Raw genomic sequence first — 21,389 nt, 5'->3', positions numbered from 1 at the left:
TCGTGCGGGCACCCGCCCCGGCAGAAGCTGGGGCACCCTTCTCGCACCGCCCGACCAACAAAAGCACACAGCAGAAACCAGCATCCTCTGGACCCTTTTTGCAAAAGGCATCCCAAGTTATATGCCTCTTCCCAAGGCAAAAAAGGAAAAGAATAAAAAAAACAGGCTAAAATAGCATTAAAACAAACATACTTTTTTCTTAAATCTAGAATTAAGGGACTATATACCAATTCTTTACAGGCCACGTAACTGTGTTCACCGTTTATTTCACACCTCCTCTTTCACAAGCTCCAAGACCATTGCTTGGGTCCTTTCCCCAGCTATTTCCTGCTCTATAAAGCGGCATCTTTCCTGCAACGATCAGTGGCTATAAATCTTCTGAAGGTGTTTTACGCTGGCCATGTTTCAGAGGATACACTCAGGACTTTAAAAAACTTTCAGCTTTCTAATGCAAAACTACCAGCTGAACTGGTATAAAGCTCATCCTCTCTTCCTTCATCTTTACATGCTCTTGCTGGGGCAGCTGAGCATAAAGCAAGGCAACGCGAGCGAAGCCGAGACCGCGGCAGACGCGGGGCTCGCTCCGAGCAGGCCCACGCGCAGCTCGCAGCCGTGGCCTCGCACCAGGCTGTCGCCCCTCGGAAGGGCAGCGCAGGGCGAGAAGCCTCCGGCACGGTGTGCCGTGCCCGCGCCGAGCCGGGAACCGCTGCCGAGCTCTGCCCAGCACCGGGGTCGTGCAAGCAGGAGAGAGAAACCGCCCCAGCAAGCGTGCAGCGTACGACTCGCGCGCAAGGGAGCTGCTGCAAGTCGCCCTCGCTGCCTGCCACGTTGCAGGCCCGTCACACAGCCTGGCAGCAGCGGGTGAAACAGGGCCTGGGTCACTGCACGACAACAGCTTTCCTGCACCTTTATCTCGTCAAAGTTTAAAACGCTACTATTTCAGTTTGTGGCCCAACAGCTACCATTTGACACTACCTACAGTAGCAACAGCAGATATTTAGAAAAATCAATTTTAATTAAATGTGTGTCCCTGCTGCAGCTCAGCCCACTTCCTCTGGAGTTACTTTTGCAGTGGAAGTATTACTAATCTCTTACCACGCTATCGATACGCCCTCGCTTTGCTGCACACCAGTATTGAGGCAAGCTTAGCTAGTCCGTGTTTCTGCAGCAGGAAGACAGAAAACACGCAGGGGTCAGCAGCGCTGGGGCAGACATACCCAAGTCCTCACACACAGCACGTAACCCGCGAGGCAAACCCCACTGTCACCCCATCCTTCCCACCCCTTATCTGCAAAGCTCGTACTCCTCCACAGAGGCTGTGCAGTTTCCTCACCCTCAAGGTCACACGATTGTCAGACGGAGGTTTACCCAGGCCAGATTAACGGGAAACTTGGTTTTTTCCTCTTAATCTGCCTGTGAACGAAAGGCCCCGATCTCCCTCAGTAACTTACCACCGAAGGTACTTTACACGGGGCTCAACCTGTGGTCCACGGACTACTGGTAGGACGTAAGATATTGGAACTATCCCAAGATGGCCATGAAATAACCTATGAAAACAAAAAGTGACCGCCATGCAAGCAAGCAAGCAAACAAAATAGGAGAAAATAAAATGAAGACTATGTCTGGCTGGAAAGGAAAACCATTGCAGGAAGACTTTACGAGGTGGTCCCAGGACTGCATTATTTACAGAAAGAGGACTACCTGGTCCTTGAGCTGAGAAAGTCTAAGAAAACACTGCTTTGCCCACCAAGTGCATCCCAGACTTTGCCTTCTTTGTCTACACAATTAAAAGTGGGTGATGAATTTGTCAAGAAACAGCAGCGATATCTGGTGGAAACATGAGATCAATTTGATGATCTAACAGCCTGTTCACATCTTAAGCTTCAGAAAATAAACAAGTTCTTTCACAGGAAAAAAGATTCATTTTAAGAACTGATAAATAACTGCAAAAGTTGCATAACTTTACTAGATTTTATTACTAGTTTTGGACAACATGCTCTCCCAAAAACAGTGACCTAGAAACTTCGTTTGGTTTAGTCTCTTCTGCTTTGCAAAGCGTGTTGCTTTTCAGTATTTCTGCAAAGTTTGTGAATAACACAAAAGACAATACAGTATTCAGGAGAACTCTAAGCTCTCTCGGGTTTATGAAGTTAGCAAGCCTCATTTAAATTTTAAATGAGATCACCCAGAAGTGCTGGAACGCTCCTCCACCTACACCATCCCCGAGACATCCATGAAAACGTAGATGAAGGCAGAGATGAGACTGATCAAATGGATTATAGGTAAATAAACAAGAGGTAAACGGCAAACAGATGGAGATGCATGCTACTACGAGTGCTGTTCCCACAAAGGACCCCACTTTTATCTTTAAACTTCTCTTTTGAGAAAAAGCTGTCGAGATATCATTATACTGAAGATAACTAAGAACCGTATGTTGTACTACTCTATCTACCACCACGGTAGGAAGAAGGATGGATGGTCTGACAATACAAACAACAGCGTTTTGGTTTTGTCTGGCTCAGATTATTAGCTCAGATTTCTCCCTGCCTCCAGTAGTAGTTCAGACACAGAAATTGTAAGTGTAGAGTTTAACTAAACTCAGAGGAAATCTGGAGTAAATTTGAAATTCCACTTGTGAAATTGCTAAACCTCAGGGAAACAGTTTAACTTCTCAAGTTTGCACTGCCATGTTAAACATTTCCCCACAATTACAGAGACTAAAATCAGCCCCAGGACAGGTCACTGCCAGTACAGTCAGTCCCACCACGCTCACTGAATTCAGACATTTGCACACATGTAACCAACTACCATCTAGAAATGAAAATTAAGAGAAGAGGTATGTCACCTGTGACCACACCACACAGAGATACCTTCACAAACCAACGAGCAGCAAGAGCTCACGCGGATGCTCACAGGAGCACTAATTAAGTCACACCTGTGCCAGCTCCATTAAGGGCTCAGGGTCCTTTCCTACAAGCACAGCTGTCCCAGCAGAGCAAAAGGCATCCCACACAAGCACGTAACACCACAGCAGAACTCAGCTGTGCAATACGAAATGCACCAGGGAGAAGGCGGCTGTCACCCGGCTCGCTCTGCAAGCCTTCCCGGGCCACGCGTGCGCGAGCACTGCTGCCGCTGCCGATACCGAGCGACGCGCTCCGCAACACCGCGCACCATTCCGCAGGCTCCTGCGGGGACGTCAAGCTGCCTTTCGAAATGTCAAGCAGGGCCCCAAGTGAGCCCAAGCAAGCTTTAAAATCCTTTCGCAAGTTTAAATAGCCAGGTGAGTATCCAGGCCCAAGGTGTGCTAATTAGCTTCACAGATTATCCACAAGTAAACTGTTTCACATGGGGTGTTTAAGGCCCATCTCCACATTTGCAGCACACCATTTGTAGAGTGTTTGTGAACACAACACGTACAGATACCTTTGCAGAAACAAATCCTGACAAGCTTAGGACAATGTTTGCAGGAGATGAACATCTTCAGCTCCCACCTCTGCAAGAAGTCAGACCCCAACTTAAATCTGTGTCCACAATTTCACTCCATGGCGGGTGCAACCCCTGCAAAGCACGTTCAGAGGAGTCCACCTTGAGGATGCCAGCACTAGCCTGGCCTGCTTTCATCGAGGCATTCGAATCTAGACACAGAACAAACCAACCAACTACTGTGAGCAAACACTGGAGCATTACTGTTGGGCATTCTGCACTGTATAACTCCATATTAAATTGTTTTTAAATGAATAGGAAAGTTCTTCCAACTTGAGCATTCTCCTACTTCCTCGTTACCGCGGTCACACTTGGTTACTGCAGCACCAGGTCAGTAAGACAAAAGCAGAAAGAGAATGATGTATAAAGGTTTTGAAAAACCAGGAACTGGCCAGCTTATTCTGACATCTAACTGATCAGATGGACAACGCATGGAGCTATACTTAGCACTACTTAATGATCAGAACCAGGGATTTTTAGCATATATATTTCTTTCTCCCTAATCTCAAAGATTTCCTTCAGAAGAGAAATTTAGATGTAATTCATATTAAATTGAGGAAAGCAACAAAACAGATCTTAACTAACCCACTTCTTTCGGATCCTCTCACATAGTGCATCTTCTGCTTCACATCTCTTTATTAAGGCAGGACATCGACTTGCAGCAGCTTGGAGCAACAGCAGTTAGAGGAACAACATGCTTAGTTTGGACACCCAAGCCCCCGCCAGTGAGGTCCAGGCTTTTAACCTGTGTCTAACATCTCCGGCACAGACCTTCCATTCAAACTAGGCTTATGCTACTTAATGTCAGGTTTGTTTCAAACCACAAGATCAAAAAATAACTACCTAAAAGAAGTAAGAGCAAAAAATACTGTATCAGTTACAGATTAATAAACAAACCGCTCTGCATAAGGAAGAGATGAGAGGAATCGCGTTATTACAGACAGAGGAGAATTATCCATTCTGAATAAGTGATTTAGAGCCCACAGATGAGGATTAGCCACACGGAATGGCCAAAGACAGGCAAAACCAAGTTTCACAGACATCAGGAAGATGACATACTGACCACGCTATAAACAGATACCGAGAAGAAGGAAGATGGTTCTCTTACAATTCTGCAGGGCCTAGAAAGACAGGTATATTCCCAGCCCACATAAGGAGGACGACACTGGAGAGGCCTCTGACATACATTTCAATTGCTTTACCCATCCTACAGGTGAGAAGATGGTCTTGATTAGCAGCAATTTCAGATGTTGGAGAACTGAAATGCAGAAGAGTCATACCCTGTGCACTTAGCGTGGAGAAGGCAATGAAACTCCTTTCATCTGAAGGCTCTTTCTCAGCAAAAAGTGATGTTGATCACGCTTTCTTGTGCTTTGAAGCTGAGTCCAACTGAAAAGGATTACTCATGTGAGTAAAGTTATCAGGATCTGGCCCTGATGAGATGATACACTAAGTATTTATATCTTTGGCTTGTAATAATCACAATTTGCATTGTGTCTTATCAGTGTTAGGGAGATGATAGTTTAGAGCACAGGAATCATTAGAAGAAAAGCAGGTTCTTGCGCTTGCCTTCAAGTGCTCCTGCCAGCGTAGGATTTCCAAACTTACTTTTTGCTCCTAAGTTCAACAGCAGAGATTGCTACTATACAGAGGAATTACATGCAAAGTGCTGCCCAAAGTTCAGGAGAACACATTACAGGGAAACAAAGAAAGTTAATTCCTTCTAATCTCCTTCAGAGCAGCCCCAGGTGCTAAGAGCAGCCCCAGCAGGTGATACACATTCAAGCAGAAGTGAGATATGCAGCCTGAAGGCCTCCCTTCAGCCACCCCTTATTTCTGCAGGGAACTCTGCACAATACGGCACATGCCAATGCTCAGGGGCTAAGTGCAACTTCCAAGCTTTTTATTACCAGACCTTGCAAAGAATTCAGATTTTGAGCTGGACTCCAAAGAGCTCATGCGAGTAGGAGCTGCCTGCAGTTGTAGCAGGAGCACTCAAAGCCCATGGAAAGGGACTAGCTCTTAGCAGCCCGGGAATTTGGAAAAGCACCAGATGACAGTCAGTAACACCAGCCTCATCCGAAGCACCTGACAGCCCCTTCCTACCTCTTCTGGAACCCGTAACTCCGGATTTGTCGCCTTTTTGAAGTGACAGGTGGACTTCAGCAGCGCAAAGGCTGGAACGACACATTTCTGTATGCTGCAAAAGCTCAGCATAACATAAACACACAAAACGAAGACCTTTTCCCCTAAGCCACATTTCAGTCAACTGCCTTATGACAAATAACAATAAGCCTGTTGCAGTTATTTTCTACTCGCTAATGCACCCATGCAACACATTTTAAATATTAACCATCTGGGCACTTACCACTTCCACTCTTATTGTGGCTGACTACCTATTTATAAACGCGTCTGCAAGACTCAATCCACCACCTAACTAAAAATAAGTAACGGTCCAGGGCTAAAAACGCATCTGCATACACTGTCAGGGCTCAGTCCAGCCGCCGTTCTGCAAGCCTGGTCAAGATCCCTTGGGGGAAAAACGCAAAAATGTTTCTAATTACTGTAATCAAGTTTATTTGTAAGTATGAGGAGAACAGGGGCAAAGGAGGGAAAGACAGAAAGACGCGAGGGTTCAGCAATTTCGGAGAGACGGCTCGAAGGATTAATAACGGGCTAGGGTGCAGGTCTTTGAGGGTGTGTTGGTCCAAATCGCTCTCGGCCAGCAGTGACCAGCGGTCGCTCCTGCCAGCCTGCGCCGGGGTCTGCAACGGCCGCGGACTCCTACCGAAGCCGGGCATCGCTGCCCAAAGCGAGGGGACGCCCGGCCGGGAGAGCGCGGGCCCCGCCGCCCCGGTGACTGCTGCGGGCCCCCAGGTGCTGGGGCGGACGACGGCGGGAGCACCGGGGGGGCGGGACGCCCAGCACCGCCCTCGGCAGCCGCGGTGCCGTGCGCGCGGCGAGCGGGAGCCTGGGGGAGACCCCGCCGGCCTCCCCGGCACCCCCCCGGCACCCCCCGGGCGGGCAGGCCGCGCCGGGGCCCGGACGGCCAGCCCTGCCCACGGCCTCGCCCCGGCCCCGGCCCCCCGCGGCCTCCACGGCCCTGCGGACGGCGCCGGGGGCGCGGCAGCCACAACCCGCGGCCGGGCTCCCCCCCCGCCCCGGCCCGGCCCCCCCCGCAGAAACCGCAAGTCAGCGGGGGCCCCGCCGCGGCCGCGGGAAGCTGAGGGGAGCGGGGGGGGGGAGGGGGGCGGTCGTCACCTCCTTCTGCCGCGGGTCCTGCGGGTAGACGTCGGGCGGCCCCAGGCGCGGCCGCTTGAGCGGGCGCTGCTCATAGCTGAGGAGCCCGAAGGCCGCCATGATCGCTCATGTTCGCCGGCGCGGCGGCGGCAGCGCCAGGGAGCGGCACCGGGCGGCGCGGCCCCCGCAGCCCCGCGCCGCGCCGGGGCGGGCACAGCCGAGCGGGGCCGGGCACAGCCGAGCGGGGCCGGGCACCGGGGCGGGCGCGGGGCGGGGGCTGCCCCGCCGCGGGGCGGGCGGGGGGGGGGGGGGGCCGGGCAGCCGCGCACCGCCGCGCCGGGGGGCTCCCGCCGGGGGAGAGAGGTGCTGACGGCGCCTCCCGCCGGCTGTGCCCCGCGCAGCACCGCGCGCCCGCCCCGCCCCCGCCCTAAGGGGGCGCCGGGCGGAGGGGCGGGCCACGCCCCCCACGGCCCAGGCCACGCCCCCCACGGCCCAGGCCACGCCCCCCACGCCTAGACCACGCCCCCAGTGCACCGGCCACGCCCCCGGGGCCCAGACCACACCCCCGAGGCCCAGGCCACGCCCCCAATGACCAGGCCACGCCCCCTCGCGGGATGCCCCGCGTCCCTGCAGCAATAAGAGGAGGGTCCTTGCCCCCCCCCCCCCCCCCGGGTCATTGCCCTCGCCAGAAATACCCAATCCTGGGCGGTTTTGGTGCATGTGCACTTCTGTGACAGGCCACCCCGGTTGCACGGGCGGATGAACATAGCGGTTGTCCAGTGAGTGGGTAATTAGCAGGGCAGCCAATTAGCCCTGCGTCCCTCCCGCCTGCGTCAGGCCGCCCGGCGTGGCCGCATCCTGCTGCGCTGTTTATCCGCGGGGAGCTGGTCCGCCGTCCCGGCCGGCAGCGCGGGGCCCCGCGCCGGAGAGCCCGTCTCACGCGTGAGCCCCGCGTCGCTGCCGCTGAGAGGCGCGAGCAGCACGGCGGCAGGTGGAACGTGGAAAAAAAACCCATTTCTCAATTTTTTAACTTTAAAATAGTCTAGGAGGAAGGAGGAAGGAGTTCTTATTCACCTTGCAGACTGCCCCTCGCTCACTGCCACCCCTTACGCCCGTGACGCCAACCACCGCGGTGCTCTTACCATGGCCCCGCGTTGGGTTTAGCCGCGTTTATTTACTCCTGGCCGTGAACAGCGGCTCACACGAGCCCCGCTGCCGGGGTGACGCTATCCAAAATGTCGGGAATTTAACGCTCCTGGGGGAAGAAAGGCCCTTTGCATCCCGTGGTTGGGTGCCTCTCCTGTGGCCGTGCCGAAGCGGCATCCGCGGGCAGTGAAGCCTCGCCTGCCATCGCCAGGTACCGCAGCTTTGCTTTGGCATTTGATTATCCAAAGCAAAAGTAAAATATATATATATATAAATATCCCTGTGCCTCACGTGCTCTGCCAGAGGGAAGGCGCGTTGTACGGCGCTGCCAGAGAGCTGCCCGGCGGGGCCCTGCTTTCTGCAACGCCCGGTCTGTGCCGCAAGCGGGCGGGAGCGGGGATGAACGCCGTACCCGGGATACCGGGAACGCCGGTGGGACCCTCCGGAGAGCGCGGGGTAAGGAAATGGGCCCCTCCAGTGCCGTGCCGGGTGCTCGCTGCAGAGCCCGGCGGCGGCAGCCTGGGAAGCGGCACGTGCCATCCGCCCGCCCACCCCCCCGCAGGCCGGTGCCGCGGCTGGAAAGGAAGGGGGAGCGGGGGCACCGCGGCGGCTGCCTGGCCGGAGAAGGACGCGTCGGTGCCGCCGCGCGATGCCCAGGGACGCGCCACGCCGCAGCGCTGGGTCGCTTCTCGGGCTGGCGAAAGCAGCGAGCGGTGACAAACGCCGCCTCAGCGGCAGCGCGGGTGGAAGCCGGCACGCGTGGCCGGGGCAGAGGTGACTCGGCCTGCGAGTTTTTTGGCTGGGAGCAACTTTGCTGCTGAGCTAAGCGAGGTGACGCCTGCAATTGACAGTGTTAACGTTATGAACCGCGTGCACGGCTGCCCGAGGTGCGTCGCGCGGGCGTGTACGTACGTAAACAGGCGTCTTTGTAGGTCCGTGTGGCCGGGGACGCTGGCCCGGCGCCCGTCCCCTCCCGCCGCCCTGCCGTGACGCGGCGCCGGCGTCGTTTTACAGCCCGTTTAACCGCGTTAGCGCGGCCGCCCGAGCCGAGGAGGAGGAGGAGGAGGAGGAGGAGGAGGAGGAGGAGGAGGAGGCACGGCGCAGCGGGGCGATGGGGCGTCCGCGCGGGCACCGCCGGGCCCTGCTGTGCGCGGCGGGGCTGCTGAGCCTGGCCGGGGCGCTGGGGGCGGCGGCGGCGCTGGGGGCCCCGCGCTGGGTGCGGGCCGCCCCGCTGTGCCGCACCGGGGCCCTGCTGGTCAACGCCTCGGGCCCCGAGCTGCGGCAGTTCCTGGGCGAGCTGCGCTACGGGCTCTTCCAGGGCCAGCGCCTCCGGCAGTGCGGCCTCGGCGCCCGGCCCCTGCGCTTCGCCTGTGAGTACCCGGCCCGGCTGCCCCCGCCTCAGCCGTTGGCCCCCGCCACCCGCCCGCGCCGTTCCGCAGGCCGCGCCCGGCGACGGCCCCGCGCTGCACCCTCGCTCGCACGCCGCGACGGCGGGCTGGGGACGCTCCCGCGGAGCTGCCGCGGCTGCCCTTTCCCTGCCACCCTTCCAATTAGCGCGCTGCTCCCGCGGGTAAAGCCGCGCTGGCGATTCCGGCGCGCGCCCTGTCCCTTCCGCGGGTTTCTACGGTTCATCGCATCGCGGCAAATGCTGCACCTTTCATGGCATTTCTGCTGCTATTTTGAAAGAGGGTATTTTTGCTTTTCGCTTAATCCTGTGCACGCGTCGAGCGGTGCCCTCCACTCTATGATGGGGGGGGCGGAATTAGCAATGATGCTATCGAACAGCCAGTGCGCATTTACATATTTTGGTGCTTTGGAGACACAAAGGAGCCACGAAACGGGCAACACGCGCTGCAACGGGGGAAGCGGCCCCGTGAGCGCTCGCTGACGGTCGCCGGCCCGAGCCGCGGGCCCAGCGCGGTGCCTCACGCTGAATTTGATCGCCGGCTGTCGGCAGCGGTTTTGTTTTACACCTAACTCGCAAGCGGCCGCTCGCCGGGGATGGGACGACCCGTAAAGCGCAACGTCTGCACGCGGCAGCGCGTGGGGGGGGTGTGCGGGGTGCCGGTGGCCCCCCCCCCCCGGGTCTCCTCCCGAGGCTGCGGCGCGGCCGGGATTAATTTTCCCTGATATGTCAGCCATAAAATTTTAATGGCGTGTAAAAAAGCCCTCTAAATGCAGGCGCCAAGGGAAACAGTCGGGACAAAGCAGCCGCATCGTTTCTTAAAACAAGCAATACAAACGCGTGGTATCAAAGGTAGAGTTCGGTGCCTGTTGTCAGCAGGCAAGCGCCAGCGATGCAAACTCACCCGCTGGCCCACGTCGGCGGCTCCCCCCGGCCCGGCCGCGCTCCGGCTGCTCCGAGCGCATCTGCCCTCAAACCACCCCAAAATCGATCGCTAATTGCACGTCCGACGACTTAATTGTCGTCTCTGGCTGCACGTGGAAGGGCGCCGGTCAGATCAGCGCGTAGGCTGCCAAAACCGTCCCGTCCGACCGGAAACCGTGCCTAACGTTTCTGTGTTTCCCTTTTCCGGGCGGCCGCGGTGACGCTTGGGGTTCCCGCTGCAGTCTTCCCGGAGCTGCTCCGCGCCATCCCCGCCAGCATCCACGTGAGCGTCGTGCTCTTCTGCGCGGCGGCGGCGGCGGCGGCGCTGGCGGCGACGGGGCTCTTCGCCTACAACGCCCTGGGCAGCCCGCGCCGGGCGCTGCACGGCCCCGCCGGCCTCTACCTCTGCACCTTCGTCGCCGGTGAGCGCGGGGCGGGCGGCTTGGCTTCGCTCCGGGCGCGGGGCTCGGCGCTGGGGGTGGCCGCGGCCTCGTGCGTGCTCGGGGCAGCAGCGCGTTGCACCCGCCGGCCCGCCGTCACCCCGCCTCCCGCCCCCTCGCAGGCTCCTGCGGCTGCCTGGTGCTGGTCCTCTTCTCCTCGGAGGTGAAGGTCCACCACCTCTCCGAGAAGATCGCCAATTTCAAGGAGGGGAGCTTCACCTTCAAGACGCACAGCGAGCAGTTCGACAGCGCCTTCTGGGTCGTCCTGGCCTGCTGCTTGGTGCAGCTCCTCAACGCCGGCCTCGCCCGCGTCGCCGGCCTGCAGTTCCCGTTCTCGAAACCGAAGGACGCGGGGGCGAGTGCTGGAGCCGCGGACCTGATGTACTGACGCCGGCGGCCTTCGGGAGACGTGTGAGGCGGGGGGCTCGTCCCTGCCGCATGCAGCTCCGGCCCCGCGTGCTGAGTTCCGCACGATCGGTTCTAAAGGCAGCGATCACAAAAAAGACGTCAAATCAACGCCAGTACGGCATACGCGATAAAAGGGAGGGAAAAAGACAAAATATAAAAGGAAGGGAAAACGAAAAGAAAAGGGATAAAAGAGGCAAAAAATGAAAGGAATGAAAAAGGCAGAAATAGAAGGAACAGAAGAGGGAGAAGCTAAAAGGCAGGCAGCCGTGGTGGTTAGCGATGCCGAGACGCAGCCGCCCCTCGCGCTGGGGTCCGCGGAGCAGCGGTGCCCGGCCGAGCAGGGCTGCCGTGGGCCGAGCCGCAGCCCGGGCACCCCCGCCCCGGATTTTTCCTTAATTTCCTTCTTAATTAACGTGCATGCTCTTCTTAACTAATGCGACTGTATCTTATTAACATGTCGTTTGCATTGCATTTCGCGGTGGTGGTTACTCTGCAGCAAATGAGCGCGAACGTTTCGTTGTCCCGTCGCTGCTCCGCGAGGCCGAGCGGCTTCGCAGCTTCGCTGCAGACCGGCAGCGCGCCGGCCCCGCGCCCGACGGCGGGTTTCACCTGAGGGCTGCGGGGAAGCAGGCTGCCGGGGTGCCCGCGGGGTCCCTGCCCTCGGGGGGGCGAGGGGCTGGCGCTGGGGGCGGCCGTGTCCCGGGTCCCGGCTCTGCCTCGGCCCCGGCCCCTGGAGGCTGAAAACAGCGGGAAAAGCCCCGCGAAAGCTCTGCACTGGCTTTTTGCCCCAGACCCGCCGGCAGCAGCTTTTACTCCTCTCCCGCCTGCCGTTCTCCTCCGGCTGGTCCCCTTTTCCCTGCACGCGGCGGTCCTACCTTTAACTTGCTGTACTCGGCGTCTTGTTCTCCCTCCGCAGTTGGGAAACCGCCCGCCCGGAGGCTGTTTCTCTAGAAGGCGCGTCCGGCGTTCGCCCGCGGTTCTGGGGCCGCCGGAGCCGGTTGCCCCGCGGCGGGGATGCGCTGCTTGCGCTCTTCCTCCCGCACACGGAGCTCTTCCTCACTGTCTGCAAGGAAGAGCCTCCCAACCGGAATCGAAGTAGCAGAACAGCCCAATACAGGTGAAACTCCCTGTCTAAAAGTAACGATTTTCCTGGTCCCTTTGGAACACAGGAGCTGCTGAGTGAAGGACCCCGAAAGGGAACCGGGGGACGGGCGCGAAGCCGGCATCCTCCGCTGGGACCGGCCGGGTCCCGGCATCCTCCGCCGGAGCCGCCCCGCCGGCTGCCGCGGGAGCTGTCGGTAACCGAGGGGCAAGAACAGACCCGGGTCGAGCGCGCAAACGCAGGTGCATCGGTCTAATGCGTCCAGGTCTCGCGCCCTCATCTGTTCGCAGGTGGTATGGTAACGCAGGGACACAACACACTTGGTGTTAAATGTCGCACACCTTTCAAACAAACTGTTTGAAGCTAAAAAGATACCAAGGCCACCGAAGGCTGCTTTAGGCAGAAATCCAGTTTTTAAAGCTGTAAAAGGGGCAGTGAAGACAACACGGGCTCTTGGGGGCCCTTTCCCCAGCCCCGACCGCGCGGACCAGCCTCGGCACCGCGCTGCTGACGACGAGCGTGAGCGCTGCCGCCTGCCCGCGAGGCCTTTGGAGAGCGTGTAACCGCGCCGGCTCTCAGCCATTTTAAGGGTTTTGCGTTCTCCTGCCCATCCCCTTTCTCGGGGTATTTCCTTTCCTTCCCGTTTCTCTTGTCTCGCTCTGTTCCAGCTGTCCCCTCTACTTTCTTTTTCCTCTAACAACGTTATAGATAAGTTGTCACCTGTTACGCACGGACTCCCCCTTTCCCGCGTCTGGATTTCAGCGTTTTCCTTTCGTCACCCTCTGCGGCACCTCCAGGCCCGTTCCCCCCTTCCTCCCGGGTTTCGTCCGGTCCCGTCTCCAGGCAGCTTCTCCCACCGGACTGGCAGATGCTGCTCCGCCGGTTTCTGACAACTTCCCAGCTTTGCTTTAAAGACCCGTTTTCTCTGCACGGCACCTTGTACAGGGCTTCAAACCGCAGCCATAGTCCACAATCTTCCCGAGAAAAATTCCAACAATATTCGCTATGGAAACACTAAAATCTTCCTCTGAGTCACATCTTATGAAATGGCCTTTTCCTTGTTTTACTTAAATGCCCCTTGTTAGGAAAGGCTAATGTGGAAACGCAACTGTCAGAGACAAACGCAGCTCTGCTAGCTGTGGTTTAAGGGAAAAGATGCTGCTATGGTACAACTTTTGTATATACATGTATGCCTATGTGTGTGTGTATATATATATATATATATACACATACATATGTACACATGTATATACGTAAATACACGTGCGTGTATACCTACTTAAACGCACAAACATGCGTGTGCGTACGCGTCCCGGAGCCGAGCAGAGGAAGCAGCGGAGAGGAGAGGAGCCCTGTCACGTACCCAGGGAAAATGCTGCACTCTATGAAATCAAGAGTTACCACACGCAGCAATCATCGTGCTTAAAAGTCGATCAAACTTAAACACCAAATCGATACAGGTTTATCCAAACATAGAAAAATTCTATCAGTTTAACTGTATTAGCAGCGATAACTGATACGATCTTTCTAAAGCTGGTGCAATTAGATTTGCGTAAGGACGTGTTAGGAAGATACAGAGGCGTGTTTATAGCCGTGTCAAACCTGATTCGTACAGACGTGATCCATGATGGCGAGTGCAGCAAAAAACCGCACTGCTACGCTACTTCAAATTGTTGTGTTCAGGCAAAAACGTGAGTGTCAGAGAGGCTCCACAGCACTAATTCCAGCGACTCCAACCCGAACAGGTCAGAGGGGTCTGAATCTGACCCGAAATTTGAATTTTAATAGAAATAGACCTGAAATGCGAAAGCTCAACCTGAGCATGAAACTACGGTATTAGGATACTACTGCTGCGCCCACAGCAAAGAAAAATAAATGAGTCTAAGCACTTTCTTCCCATTTCTCTCACTAATCACACACTGATGTATAAAAGCACTTCAGTCACTGATCTGACAGCAGTGCTGTGTGCTTGATTACACGGGGTCCAAAGAGCTCCAGACCGCAGGACGTCTCATCTGTCAGAATTCAGGCCTGCAAAATTCATCTGCACGCACGCAAGATCAGGCTAATTCTTCAAGCCGTTTTGTTTAAATGCCTGTGTTTGGTTTAGAAAAAAAATCCTCACTTGTTAATCACACGAAAAACAAAAGCATAAGGCCACAGAAAAATGTTTTGGAAACGTTAATCGCGACGTCTCCGTCAGGGCCCAGAGGCCGACGCGCGGCAGCGGTCCTGGCCCCAGGTGCGGGAGCGGGGAACGGCAGAGCCGCAGCAGCTTGGCCAGCCCGGCCCCGGGGAGCCCGAGGGGTCTCCCGCGAGGTCCTGTTCCTGCAAACGCAAAGTTTAACGCGAAAGGGAGCAGAATGTCTTCACCATTGCTCAAAACTTTGGATACCTGCGTTTCTGAATGCGGTAACGCTTGCATGCGGGACGGCTCGCAGCATACCCTCAACGGCTGGCTTGCAATGAAGTCCGTGTTTTCCGGCTCATCAGCACGGCCCCGCCGCGGTGTTGGTGTTCCCTCTGCGGCGTTGACGCGCGCCGACACCCCGGTGCTGCCCGCGCTGTCCGAGCGCCCGGCCCCCTTCGCCCGGCAGGAGAGCGGGGCGGGTCGAGACCCTCCGCCGGGATGCGGTCACAGCTGAGCGTCGCTGCGGTCCCCTGCTCCCCGCGCACGCACGCGCCGGGACGGACCCTTCCCCTGGCAGCGCAGCAGGCGAAGGCACGCTGCCGGGGGCCGCGCACGTCCACGCACCCCAGATGCCGGCGGCGGGGCCGAGGCACGGCGCTGCCCTGCGCTTCGGCTTCTTCCAAACAGCTCTTTCCCGGGTTGGGTTGGTTCCTTTGCACGTTTTTGAGCTGCGCTTCCTTCTCCGACGCTCACCTGCATCACGGGGAAGAGGAGCCGGCGGAAGCGACCGCCCTCCGTGCCGGCGGCAGCCAGGACGCGGCGGGAGGGCGCAGCCGCCAGCCCCGCTCCTCGGGAGCCCCGCTGCCTTCCCTCCCCGCCGCCGTCGGCGGAGAAAGCGGTGGCAATATCATTTATTCCCACACGAGGCAGCGAGGTGAGAGATACGAAAGCCTTTCCGAAAGCGCTGAACACAGTGCAAGTGAAATCGTTATTATCAGAGTATTGACAACGCTGTGTGCATCCGACTTATCCAACGCAGCGTGTGCAAATAACGCAGCGGTTTGCGACGGGTAAGAGCCGTCCCCAGTTCTCTGCCCCTGCGGCTTCTGCCCCCGGACCCGTGTCACCTGCCCCCGCCGAGGCCCCGGGCGTCACCGCGGCAGCGCTCCCGGGGCAGCTCTCCCCCTCGCCAGCCTGGGACGCAAAGCCGTGCTTCGGGATTCGGGCAAAACCCAAGTCGCGTGAAACGTTTCTTGCTGTGACTTCAGGGATTTCAGCGGCTCTGGGAGCGGCCGGTCGGCATCCCGCAGGCAGCCGGGCCGCGCTTGGGCAGGGCACATCGCCTCCACCCCGCTTCCCGCTTCCCTTTTTAGACATGGCCCAGAAAAGAGCGGTTGGGCACACCAAAATGCGCGTTGCCAGTGGCGACTGCACTGAGAACAGTAACCTCCTCCTGCACGTGACCCAGAGGCTTAGGCTCTTCGAGGGTAAATAAAAAGCCCGAAGCGCAGCCAGGATCCGCAAAGGAGCCAACACGTGCCGCCGCTACCCAAGGCGCAGCTCCGCCAGCGCGCGGGCCTCTGCCGCTTGGCCGGGGCAAACGCCGCCGTCGCCCGATGCCCGATGCCCGATGGCCTGGTGGCAGGGAGGGAGGGAGGGAGGGAGGTGCTGGGCGGCAGCTCCTGCTCCCGCGGCCTCCGGGGAGGTCACAGCGCGGCATCGCGCCGAGGCAGAGGCCCGGGAAGTCACAGCTGCGATAGGGAGTCGATGGGAAAACTGACGTTCCCGTGACGTGGAGAAAACAAGGTGACAGTCTGGAATATATCTGATTTTTTTTTTTTTTTAAGATAAGTTACAATAAGTTGACCTGCTATTTCTTTGACTTGATAAAAAAAGTTACTACTCAGAGCAAAGATGCTGCAAGAAAGTACTTACTGTACTAGCGGAATATCGGCACGTACTTACGCAAATAAAGAGCTAATGCTGATTCAGTGACCCCGTGCGGTGCACGCTAACGAAGTTAACGCCCAGAGCACAGCATTGAGTGGACAGGTAAGCGGAGTGCTACGAAGGGGAACAGGGTGCCGAGCAACGGCCTTTCCGAGCTGCTGTCTGCCCCGCGAGCACGTCGCCCTCCAAAACCTCCGATCGGAACCGCACTAAACGGCCGAGTCCCCAGCCCCCCCCGGTCCCCCCTCCTCCTTGGGACCGCCACCGCCCGCCCCGCACGGCCCCCCTGTCCCCCCCCCCGCAGCCCTCTGCCCCCGTGCTCACACGCACGCAAAAACAGGTGCAATATGTATTTTTTATATATATATATATATATATAATTTTTTTTTAAGAAAGAAAAAGGAACAGAAACCATGCTTCACCGAACCGAAGAGACATTTGTTCTCGCTGCCTCCCTCGGGCTTTCTGTCTTCTTCCCCCACGTTTTGTGTCTTTTTATAATCTCCCTGCAGCGCGCGGGTGAATTTAGGCTGTTAATTCCCCTCCGCGAGGACTTAAGTTCTTGCTCATTTCTGCAAGGCAACACCCCGCTTACGGATGCTTTAAATATAAGTAACAACAATGACACAATCTGGCTCTTAATTAAACTCGTCTGAAAGCAGCAGGCGGGGGACGGGGGTTCAGCAGCTCTGACACCTCTGCAGGCTCTGAGTTCACGACAGGGAGACGAGCTGCAGCTCTTCACTCCAGTCCAGAAATTTCTTCACCCAGGAGGAATAAACCCTGCAAAACTGCGCACATCCCACCGCCGCTCGGGGTGCCACCACGCGCTTAAACACGGGCATAAGCCTTTGGGGATCGGGGCTGTCGGAAACGGGTCAAAGCCAAGGCAGGACCATGAGAAGCAAACCCAGACGTTCATTAATGACACCCTCGCCACGTTTGGCACCTCGCAGGAGTCGCTCTCAAAAAGAAAGCAAGCATCAGAGCCTCGGAAAGGCTGCAAAGGCCTCCGGGAGTCGGGCAGGAGCAAAGAAAGAGGATGGATTGCCTGCAGGAAAAGGCTCTTGGGTGCTACACGTTACCGTCAAAGACGAACTCTGAACGAAAAGCTGTAGAAAGCCGTAGAAATGTGTATCAGCTTGGGGATCTCCATCTCCCGGACCAGTCTGGCTGCTTACTGATTTCACCCCCAGACTCAAAATGGCTTTACGAACTACAAGGATCATTCTTCCCTGCCTCTCAATTTGGAAAACTAAATGCAGTGGACAATGGCTGTGTATTTTTCTTCCTTCTTCAGTGCTCAGGGCCTGTTTATATATGAAATGTAGATTTTTTAAATTGAAAAAATCAATAATCTATGCAGAAGAAACACCTGCTTGGGCCTGCAATGACGCTGCAGCAGAAATCAAGAAAACGTACCGGGTTCTGGCTACCTTTTCACCCGTTACAGTCTTCTGCTCTAAGAATACGACGTTTGTACCTCGGTTCACTCACAGCAGTCCACTCCGCGCCGCGGTGCAGCCCGGCACGCTGCTGCGCTCCCGACCTGACTCCCCTCGGACAGCGGGTCGCTGGTCACCGTTCTGTCCGTACGGATTTGCCGGCTCCGCGGGCATCAGCGCCGAGGCCGTCGGGCGCCGGCGGGGGACGAGGGTCGGAAGCGGTGCGGCCCCCGCGGCGGCAGGGCTTGGGGGGCTGGTGCCCCTCCGGCAGCCCTCCCTGCTCCACGTCACCGAGACGCTACGCGATGCTCCCGCCTCCGCTCTCCCGCGTCCCCTCCCGAGCACCCGCGCTGCCTCTGCCTGCTGCTCCCAGGCCTTCTCCCCAAGGGTCCTGCGCCCTTCCGGAGGGAGGAGGAGGAGGAGGAGGAGGAGGAGGAGGAGGAGGAGGAGGACACGTCCTCACACCCTGCAACGCAGCAGCTCCGCACCTCCCCGTCACCGCCACAGCCCTACTTCACCGCTGCACTTTCCAGCCGAGACGCAGCCGAGAGCCATGCCACCAGCCCACAGCAGTAACGCATCGCTCGGTACAACTTAGTCCATCTAAAACACTTTCCAACAAATGCGCTTGCGTGGAGAGACGCTGGCAGGGACAGGAAGGCGGATGGAGGAGATGCACCGAGCGTGGGCGTCTTCCCAACACGGCCTGCACAAAACGTCAGCGACAGCAGCGGGCTGGAACAGCCTGCAGCTGAAGGGGGACGACTCTGCCCATCCCCACGTTTCAAAGTCATTTCTCTGTTTGCTGCTGTTTTGGGAAACAGCCTTTTCCTGGAAACAACGGTTACGATAGCCTAGATACGGCAGCAACACAACACTGGGGAGAACCGCGCTGTGGCCACGTGCAAAGAGCGATGCCTTGGCTCCCGGAGAAGCAACACCCAGGGGAGCCAGTGCAAGCCCCGCACGCCTCCGGCACGCGCTGAACCGCCTACAGCCCGGCGGGTGCTCGTGCTTCCCCATTTATCCCCAGCGGAATAAATGGACTCCGTCCAGTCTATCTTTAAACCAGACACAAAGCTTCTTAAAACTATTTTGTACCTTAGTTATTCAGGAGGAGCCTTTGGGTTGCTAAAAAAAGTGAAATAGCCACATCCTAACATTTAATAACACAGACCTTGCTTAAGTTACTTGATTTAAAATTATTCTCTATTATTGAACGCACACGAAAACATGTTTTATTTGTACAAACATCCACAGCGTTCCAGTCTATTTGTGGAGAGTTTCTAACTTTTTCTGTCTCCTTCCTATACCACAGAATATAAAATAAACCACAAAACAAGTCATGAGATTTCTCTCCCCGACCATAGGAACATCCTAGCCTTGTTCTCACTGCAGGTTCCCCTAACAAAACCCGCGCCGGAGGCAGCCGGGCCGTAGGCTGCGAGAGCCTGCGGGGAATCTCCAAAGCCCGTTCAAACTGCAGCTGCGCTGCCGAGAGCCCAGGCTGCTGCGCGAGTTAACTGGGGGTTCGGGCCAACGGAGGCAGAAGTCGTGCCGGGGAGTAATTCCCAAAGCCCACATCCCTCCCAAAGACCAGTACACCCCAGCCGGGGGGGGGGGGGGGGTATTTAACCTTGTTGCAGTGCACAGCTAGGTCCCAAACACAGCCCAGTTTTAACTAACTAACTGCCCCCCCTTGCCTGGGGCAGGAGGAGCACGGGGCAGTACAAACACAGCCCAAATCAGCCTACAGAGGCTATCGGTGAAGTTATTCCGTCGAGGTTGGATACATCTCAGGGATTTCCAAACGACAAACTTAGGACAGACTTTTACCATTTTTAGGTAATCAGGTCTAACTTCTCCTTCTGCTCTGTTCCTGACTACAGCTCAAAACCTTTCTCCTCCTCGGTACAGCGACGCAAGGCAGCCTGGAAACACCCCACCCGCGCGCTGACACCAACGAGAAAACCGGTTGCTATAAACAGGCGACGATCTCCGCGTGCAACAACCGGCTTTTACAGCACGGCTGGAGCTGCCACGCTGCAGCCACGACGGCGAGACACCACGGACACGCACAGCTTATGAGCTGGTCACGGCTTTGATTATGGATGCATTCACATGACAGCTAGAGCGGCACTGCTCAGGTCCCTAATCCGACCTCACTCATCACAGGTACACACTCCTGAACTAACACACGCACAGAACTGCAAACCCTTTTTTTGTTTTTTTAAAGTAAGAGCGTTTCATGAAACATGTCCCCCTTCAAAGCCAAAAGCAACCATAAACAGATCTGTAAAAGTCAGTGCATTCAGGAACAAATCTACAACAAAGGCCCAGCACGTGTCCATGACTGTGAAAGCATTTTTACAGGGGCCCAGATCCAACCAACCAAGTGAAACATGCTCTTTTGAAATAATGAGAAGTAATCTGCGAATTTTAAAACATAGTTAAAATATACACCAAAGTTTCCTCCACAGGAGCTCCATATTTGAGCTTAATTTGGGCAGTGCAATAACACTTACCAGAACGCCAGTGTGTGATGGAAACTCACAGCTCTCCCAGGAACTGCAGCCTGTGGCTCTACCATGATTTTCAAGGGTATCTTTCAATAAATGCATCATCCTCTAGCAAAAGTTACTCTGTGCACAAGGAGATCCTGCTCTTACTGAGCAAAACAACCACTACACTGAGAAAATAAGGGCTCCCCCCACTACACTGGGTACTGTTTATTCTCTCTGAAGTTAAAGAAGTTTGGGGTTCTCAAGGAGCTGGGAAGACAGGTGAAAACAGAGGCAGAAGTACAACGCGGCCTGCAGTCTGAAGGGCACTTGGGGTGTGCAGTGCATACAGGATTGTGATCGCCAACCTGCAAACCATAAAGCCCTCCCTGGACTGGCTTAAGAGGAGAGAAAACGTCACTGTTGTCGTTGTCACGGTCATGGAGCTAAGAACCACACTGTCCACAGCGACTTTTTTCTTACATTTGTTAAAGGAATCAGCTGCAGTGAACAAATACCTCATCTAATGGAGCCAAGGACGGCACCTTTCCAAAGGCCCCAGTCACTCAGCTATACATTTGAATAATTTCCTTATTATACAAGTACCATGAGAACTAAATTGAAGCACGAGTGCCTTCTTGGGAACATGGAGAACTCGACCTTTGCAGAAGACAGGCACCTCGGTAAAGAGGCATGACTCATGAGAATTGTTCTTGCCTGCTTTGCCCTCTTTGTATCCAGGGGAGGTTTGTAAGGGGAAAGTGTCTGGGACCCGTAGAGATCTAAGCATGTCTCGTGGCAGCTACAAGGAACCACCAGTCTCAAACGAAGTAGAGCACAGCCTAGGTCCCATTGTCAGGTTGCTCCAGACAAGGCTTCAGGAGGATTTCTCTCAGGGAGGTAGTTCAGTTTCCAATCCTGCAACTTCTTGAAATAAACGATGACCTAAATCTTAAGAAACGCCAGGTTTAATACATTTGCATCTTTGCATAAGAAAGGAGGAAGCAGGACTAGCAGCTCTACACAATCTGCTCAGCTGCATTTCATCACAGCGCCAGAGGCTGGTAGCCTTTTGGAGAGAAAACAGCTTTGGGTTTTTTCACCCAAAGAGAGAACACTCCTTGTGTTTTTTAAATTCACAAGCACCTCCAGGTCTCCCAAACTGGCTGCATCTTTTATTCCCAGATGCCAAAATTCTCTGACATGGATTT

At 56.1% G+C, this 21,389-nt stretch overlaps 2 protein-coding genes and 1 long non-coding RNA gene across 6 annotated transcripts in view; 1 reads left to right on the top strand and 2 right to left on the bottom strand.

Annotated features, from left to right (window-relative positions):
• Positions 1–7,003, bottom strand: part of MED12L (mediator complex subunit 12L) — a 154,434-nt gene extending 147,431 nt beyond the window's left edge. For all 4 annotated transcript variants that reach the window (XM_064516467.1, XM_064516468.1, XM_064516472.1 and 1 more), the window contains exon 1: positions 6,748–7,003. In XM_064516467.1, coding sequence (XP_064372537.1) covers positions 6,748–6,846 — 99 coding nt within the window. In that variant the 5' untranslated portion in view covers positions 6,847–7,003. The remainder of the gene's footprint in view (positions 1–6,747) is intronic.
• A 1,658-nt stretch (positions 7,004–8,661) lies between these two features.
• On the top strand, positions 8,662–11,520 carry CLRN1 (clarin 1). Its single transcript, XM_064516454.1, has 3 exons — positions 8,662–9,242; positions 10,444–10,623; positions 10,764–11,520. The coding sequence occupies exons 1-3, from the start codon at positions 8,984–8,986 to the stop codon at positions 11,027–11,029; spliced, it is 705 nt and encodes a 234-aa protein (XP_064372524.1). The 5' UTR covers positions 8,662–8,983; the 3' UTR covers positions 11,030–11,520.
• LOC135329146 (uncharacterized) lies at positions 10,005–13,365 on the bottom strand. Its single transcript, XR_010390382.1, has 2 exons — positions 11,925–13,365; positions 10,005–11,121 (listed from the first exon to the last, which is right to left on the bottom strand). It is a non-coding gene; the product is annotated as an uncharacterized LOC135329146 (long non-coding RNA).
• Positions 13,366–21,389: the final 8,024 nt, after the last annotated feature.

Source organism: Dromaius novaehollandiae, chromosome 9 (assembly GCF_036370855.1).
Source record: "Dromaius novaehollandiae isolate bDroNov1 chromosome 9, bDroNov1.hap1, whole genome shotgun sequence".
NCBI classification, from domain to species: Eukaryota; Metazoa; Chordata; class Aves; order Casuariiformes; family Dromaiidae; genus Dromaius; species Dromaius novaehollandiae.
Note: the sequence above shows the minus strand (reverse complement) of the source record. Positions and strands in the feature narration are given on the sequence as shown.